The 7,171-nt window shown below is 38.7% G+C and overlaps 1 protein-coding gene across 2 annotated transcripts; it reads right to left on the reverse strand.

Annotated features, from left to right (window-relative positions):
* Positions 1 to 362: 362 nt before the first annotated feature.
* Positions 363 to 6,396, reverse strand: LOC114391001 (pentatricopeptide repeat-containing protein At4g19440, chloroplastic). Of its 2 annotated transcripts, XM_028351981.1 has the most exons (3): positions 3,455 to 6,396; positions 1,155 to 1,349; positions 363 to 808 (listed from the first exon to the last, which is right to left on the reverse strand). In XM_028351981.1, exon 1 carries the CDS (start codon positions 6,188 to 6,190, stop codon positions 3,668 to 3,670), a length of 2,523 nt encoding a protein of 840 aa, XP_028207782.1. In that variant the 5' UTR covers positions 6,191 to 6,396; the 3' UTR covers positions 363 to 808; positions 1,155 to 1,349; positions 3,455 to 3,667. The 2 variants fall into 2 exon arrangements, with proteins under 2 accessions (XP_028207782.1, XP_028207783.1); XM_028351982.1 differs by lacking the exons at positions 363 to 808; positions 1,155 to 1,349 and adding an exon at positions 1,367 to 1,655.
* Between the last annotated feature and the right edge of the window lie 775 nt (positions 6,397 to 7,171).

The raw sequence follows: 7,171 nt of genomic DNA on the forward strand, positions 1-7,171 counted from the left end.
TCACGTAACAGATTGTGGCTATATCTGTCCTAAAATTTTAGTGTAGAGTGCTAATATACTCCAACTAAGAAATTGAGTATGTTAGCAATATATATATCCAGGGTAAAACAATGATAATAATTCAAGTTAAAAAAAGATAGATTTGGGTTGCTCCATGAAAAATTGGCCAACAGTTTAGTCCAAATTGGCAGAGTATTTAAGAATAAGTGTTAATTAATTGAATTAGATTTCCATTAATGAAAGAGCCTCAATAGGTTGGGTAAGTTACTGACCTAGTCAAGAAATAAAAAGGAAGAGTCGCAACCAATAACTATGAGCATGTTTGGGTTGCAGTTAAAAAATTACGTTTGAGGCAAAATTAATTTTGCCAGCAGATCATGATCCTTATTTTTGCGTTCATTTTGCTTTTATCTGTTGGATTTACATTGGAACACGCATCGTAGCATTTGCAACTGCAAATCAAACATGTAATGTATAATTACGCCCAGGGTTTTATTTAGAAGAATGACTACTAAGAAATTATTCCAGCCTCCTTTCATATTTTTGTTAGTTCTTTTGGTCTGTCTTCTTCCAGAATTGTTCCAGCCTTGTTCAGAAAGGCCTCAGATGGGGGAACCAAAAGGTCATTTGCGAAGACGTATGATAAATTTAGAAATTTAACATTTCATAGCTCTATCCAGGGCCTGTATTATCACTTCCAACTGTAAATTTGTTAGCTACCAATCATCAAAATCACATGTTCCTTAAATGCAGGGGGGGCATCTTGAAGCTTCAAAATCGACCAAGTTATCTTACCAACAGCACATACCTGAAGAAATTGATATGAATTTATAAATACAAAAAGATCAAATACACCAAAATTGCAGAAATAGAACAAAAAATTCCAAGGGAAAAAAAGAAAAAGCCCACATTCAAGCTAGGTGCGTCCACTTGTCTTGTATGTACTTCAAACAGTCTATGCATTATTTCTGTAACCTTTTCTAAATCATGTTCCCCCTCCTGCCCTAAATAGTGAGATAAAAACCTCCGGTGGAGATGCACCCCGGTTTGTTGAATTTCTTATTATTATTCTTTTCTGTAATTTATGGGGTTGGCAAAAACAACAAAGCATATCAATTACAGTTAAAATTTAAAATGAATAAGAGCATAGTTACCGTTTCACAGATTGAACGTTTTGCTTTATTTTGCTTTAGCCATAACATTATATCTGAAAAGTGATCCTCTTCCTTGCTCTGCTGAGTCTCTAATAAATGTACCATGTTTGCTATCGAAGATCCTCTAGTAGTCTTTTTTCAAAAAATCTTTAATGCTGCTCCAATACCCCCAAGGTCTGCCATCCAACCAATGCCCTGAGATCACATGACAGAAGTTCAAAGTTAGGAAATGCAACATATACACACAAAAGAACACCAAATGCATGTAAGTCAGATTGGGCATAGATTAGGAAAATAATCCGATTGAGACCTTCACCAAACAACAAACAACAAACAACAAACAGAAAAGATGGATAAGATATCAATTTGATGCTTTGACAATATCACTCCTCTTGTTCCAATCAGACCTGCATAAGTTGGTAACTGGCTTGAGTGGATCACCAGATAAACCTCAACAATAACCTTGTCAATGGTTAAGCAGCAACTACATTCCTGCTTTTACTAGATCACCAACAAATATCAAATAAGTCTTATTATGTAAAATTGAATAAATATTATGTAATATCAATATACAGTATGTTAACATTTTATTTTGGATAGTTAAACAAATTTTATTACAGAATAAGGCCAGAAAGCACACCTGAAGGAGGATAAGATATCCTCCAAAACTGAAAAGCATGATACCTATAGTCTATAGAAATTTGAACCAGAAAAGATCAAGAATGCAGTAAAGCTCATGAAATTGACCCCTTGGAAAACAACTCATAAACACAACGTATCCTATAGCAAATTCAGTAGCAGATGTCTACACCTTTAAATGTATGGCCATTCTGCCTTAGTGCCTTTATATCTAATAATCAAGAGATTCTACTCCAAAGTAGGACACACCCATTGCACGCAAAAATTCCCAAACATTGTTCCAAAGAAAGAAGTCAACATACAATGTAAGATCTAGGGTCCAAAATTTTCTGAACTAGAATTTGAAATTGGAAGAAAAATGTGAAAATAAACCCACAATACAACAGGAGTCCAAAGTCAAAATCCTTCCATCAGGCCTCACAGAGAACTAAGCAGAATCATGTAAAATAATCAAAACAGTACTGGCAAAATAGATAGATTCTGAAATAATTATCAATGCACCAACAGATCTTTAATATTAAGAAAAGGATGCAAAATGGAATACGGAAGTGCGTACTTGGACTCGGACATGGGACACGGGACACGGACACCGGGACACAGCTAAAATCTAAAGCATAGGACACCACACACAATCAACATGACAAAAATGTAAATTGATAATTAAGATTTATATCAACACGAACAAAAGGTGAACCGAAAATGCACGAAAGGAGAAGAAAGTCAGTGAACTAGAAAAGAAAAACAAGACGAAGTGACAAACAGAGGGACCATGAACGCAAAGTCAGCCAAGCAAGACAACTGGACTCTGACAAGGCAATGACGAATGGAAAATAACCAGTGACACTGGCATACTCGAGAATGTGAATGGATGTCGTGCAAAAGAGGCAAACCGCAAACGTGAATAGAAAAGAAGGCAGAATGTTACATGAAAGAGGTTATCAAAATAGGCTAATTTTTAAAAAATTGATTAATAAAGTTATCAGAGAAGTGTCTGTTGTGTGTTCAGAGAAGTGTCCACTGTGTGTCCACCTGTTTGGAGAAGTGGCTGTGGCATGTCCAAGCCCCAAAAAAAATTGGACACAGCAAAAACGTGTCTAACACGGTGTCCACCGCATGTCCGAGGAGTATTGGTGTTCGTGCTTCCTATACGGATCAAACATCCAGAGAACATGATGGCAAACATAATTAAAACCTTTAACATTAAGAGAGGATGACATGGAACCAAGAATGCTTGGGTTTAAGTGTTTAACAGAAAAGCACACGTTAATTGCTCTAACTAATCAACATTGAAAACATGAAGAAAATTGGGCATCTAATTAAGTATTTATAATCCAAGGGTTGTCAAAACCCCAGTCCAATCCTAAATAAACACTAATTTCCTAAAATAAATAATGTGATAAAAATAGGATACTAACCCCAAAATTACCCTAAAACAATAAAAAATAACATAATCAGCCCTACAGTAACACAAATCCTATTCATTCTGCACCAAAAACACCAAATAAAAATATTTGCCAATGGAGCAAATGCATAAAACAACCATCTTTCCTATAATGCCATTATCAATAAATTTTTTTTCAAAAATCAAACAAACCAAATATAAAAAATCAACAAATACAATGTAAAGAAAAAAAACTAAAAAAAATATTGTAATGACTAACCTCTGAAAACCAATGCTCATTTTTAACTAGGAAGCCAAGTCAACAGTATGCTGCTTTAGTTGATGCTATTCATCCACACATCTGGAGATCAAGCTGTGATGAAAGCTTCATCTTCCAGATAACAAGGTTTTTGGAATCAAGCTAAACAATAGCAGGCTCAACCATATAAACCCTGGTATCAAGTAAGCATCCAAAGTTTGAGAAGTTTCCTCATCATTCTCTATTGCTAATTGCTGTATGTGGATGCAACTTGTGAATCAATGTGTTATAAGTAATTTCTTCTTCTAAGGGTAGTCCTATGTTAGATTTATGATCACTTTGTAAAGTAACTGTTAGCTCCCTTTCCTTGCAATATCCTTTTTGCAATGCATTATAAGTGACGGTATCTGGAGCTATTCCATTTCTTATCATCTCATTTAAAAGCTCCCTAGCTTCTTTCATATTTCCCAATTTACAATACCCATCAATCATAATAGTGTAGGTAATTTTATTAGGTCGTATGCCGTTTGAAGACATTTCCAGTAAGATACTCCCCACTATGTCCATCTGACCTAACTTACAGTGACCACCAATTAGAGCAGTATAACAAAATACATTTGGAAGCAAGCCTTCATTTCTCATTTCTTCAAAAATTTCCTTTGCTTCATCAACACGGCCAATACAGCACATTCCATGTATTAGAGAAGAATATGTAGCACAGGTAGGTAGAATGCCCCTACTTTTCATAGCATCACGCAGTTTGAAGGCTTCCGTCACATTCCCAATTCTACAGTAGGCTGCAATAAGTATGTTATATACAACAGAACTTAGCTCTACTTTCTCATAATCTAAATTCTTAAAGAATTTCACGGCATCTTCAATGCGATCAGCCTTACAATATCCTTCTAATAAAAGTGCATATGTATAGACATTTGGAACAAAGCCATATTCTTTGGCTTCATGCAAAAGCCTATGAACATCATCTATTTTACCCATATCAGCCAATCCTTTCATGAGAAAATTGTAGGTATACGTATCTGGTTGGAATTCTTGCTGAACCATCTCTTCCTTGAGTTTGAAAGCTTCCTCAATTTTACCCCATTTACAACAGCCAAAAATAAGTGTGTTGTAAGAGATCCTATCCAGCAATAAACCTTTCTCAAGCATTTGCTTGAGTACTTCGAAAACCTCCTCCATGTTCCCTCGTTCACAAAGTCCATGGAGAAGTGCATTTGAGGTCACCGTATTGGCTGCAAGCCCTTTAACTGCAGCCAGCTTAAACCAAAGCTCAATTGCCTCTGAATGTCCTTCACATTTACAAAGTCCAACAACCAATGGGGTTAACAAGCTATCACTAACCCTGATGTTCCCCGACAACAACTTGGTAACAATTTTTAAAGCTGAAACAAACCCAGACCTCTCCATTAACCGATGAATCACATAGGAACACACATCCATGTTCACAGACAACCCACTCGACAATATATACACCAATACCTGCTCAGCCTGCTCCATTTGATTGCTCCTGCAAAAACCCTGCAAAAGAGTATTAAAAGTAACAAAATTAGGCTTCATTCCCTTCATTGCCATCTCATCCCTAACCCTCAACGCCTCACCCATATCCCCCTTCCTGCAGTATCCATCGATCAGCGCGTTAAAAACTACTTCATTGGGAGCAAACCCCATGCTATACATCTCCACCAACACCTCGTTCGCCTCCTCAAACATCTCCAACTTCATCAAACCACTGATCAGCACACCATAAGTCACAACACTCGGATTCACCTTGCTCCTAACCATCCTATCCTTAAACCTCAACGCCTCCTCAAACCTCCCACTCTTGAACAAGCCATCAATCACATTGTTGTAAGTGACCACATTCGGAAAAACCCCGAGCCCCTCCATCTTGCAGAACAAATCCACAGCATCCCCAACCCTCCCTCCCTTGCAGAACGCGTTAATCGCGGTGGTGAACGTGAAAACGTCGGGCGCCACGCCTTGGCAGGCGAGATCAAACACCTCGTAGCTCTTGTGGAGCTCATTGGCCTTCACCAGAGAACTCAACAACAAATTGCAGGTCTTCAAACACGGGAAAACACCTCTCTTGGAGAACATAACGAAGATGTCAAAAGCGCAACGAGAACCTAAGCACTTGAACTGAGAGCAGAGAATGTGGAGCAGCAAATCCAATTCGCCGAGTCGTTGTTCGTCGGAACCCTGATTTAGCTCCAGCATTGAGGAGGCTATTTCGCGGAGGCGGTCGTGGAACGACGTCGTCGTCTTCGACGACCACGTCGGAACGTGGCCGTCGATTAGGCGGGCGAGGAGGAACCTGGCCCGCGGCACGAAACTGTCGGCGAGGAGGGAACGGAGGAGGAGGCAGTAGGAGCGGACGGTGAAGCGGAAGTTGCAGTGGCGAGTGGCGAAACGGAAGAACTCGTGCGTGGTTTTGGGGTTGACGGTGCGGTGGAGAGAGAGGAACAAGCGATCGAAGTGGTGGGGGGTTAAGTGGGGGAGAATGGATTTACATTTGGAAGAGTCAAGAGTTTTACTGGTGAGAATAGAAGGTATAGAGGAGAGTGAGGGGTGAGGAGGAGGTGGCGGCGGAGAGGGGGGAGGTAGCGGCGGCGGGGGAGGTGGAGATAGTTGGCGGCGGTGGAGGCGGAGGGCGGTGGAGGTGACCCAGGTGAGGGGGCGCGTGAAGATGGGCGGAGGTTTGGGAGTGTTGAGCCTTGCGAAGTCCATTGCGGAGTGCATGGATTTGTGGGGAATGAGATGGGATTGGTGTGTTTTTTATTTTAGTGCATTTGGGAAGCCATGGATGAGAATTGAGAAAGTGAGGGTTATTTTTTAATTTCCCTGGGGTTTGGAATTGGTATTGAGGTGCTGCGATGGAGACGAAGGAGGAGAGTACTATCCTAGTAGTCCTACCCGGCCCAATACCAGAAGAGACGGATTCTAAGGTGAAGTTGGTTTGAATTGCGTACGCAAGTCAAGCACATCTTTATATCGTTGGATATATTCAAGTGTCAAGATTGTTTACTTCTTACTTGTTCTCAATTATTTAATTTATAAAAAAAATTGTTAATTTAGTTTATAATAATAAATTTGTCTTAAATTTATAATTTTTTTCAAAATTATCGTTGTCATTAATACTTCATTTTCTTCTAATGATTTGTCAATACATTTTTTTCTTTATTTAATGGGGTATTTTTAGTCTAAAAATAATTAATGTAAGAAATATTATAGATGAAATCTTATATATAAAAAAGAAGCAAACATCATTTCAAATTTAGGTCTTATAAATAGAAAAAGAGGTTTTGTAATTTAATCCATGTTTTGGATCAATTTGCAAACTTTTGATCCATCAAAGAATTGGGAGCAATGGTCTTTCTATAAGAGCTAGAGGGTAACTCTATCCATGTCGAGTAGCAATCCCCATGGCCATGTGAGAGAGAGAAAGAAATGGGGGAGGGAATCGTCGCAATGATGCTTCATGGAGATTTCTACAACTCTAATATGATAATTTCCTTGTTTTCTACTAGCCTTCACTTGCTTCTATGATTTGGTGGAAATCGATGACAAGCTTCAAAAAAGAGATAATGGCCAAGGAGACGCAATTGCGAACAACAAGTTATGAACTTGAGTGTGTATGATGGTATTGAAGAGAAACAACATTATCATTGTTTTGTCAAAGCTCTGTTTCAATTTGGGCACGTTAAATAGTCTAGTACCCCT

The sequence above is a fragment of the Glycine soja genome, chromosome 16, assembly GCF_004193775.1.
Source record: "Glycine soja cultivar W05 chromosome 16, ASM419377v2, whole genome shotgun sequence".
NCBI classification, from domain to species: domain Eukaryota; kingdom Viridiplantae; phylum Streptophyta; class Magnoliopsida; order Fabales; family Fabaceae; genus Glycine; species Glycine soja.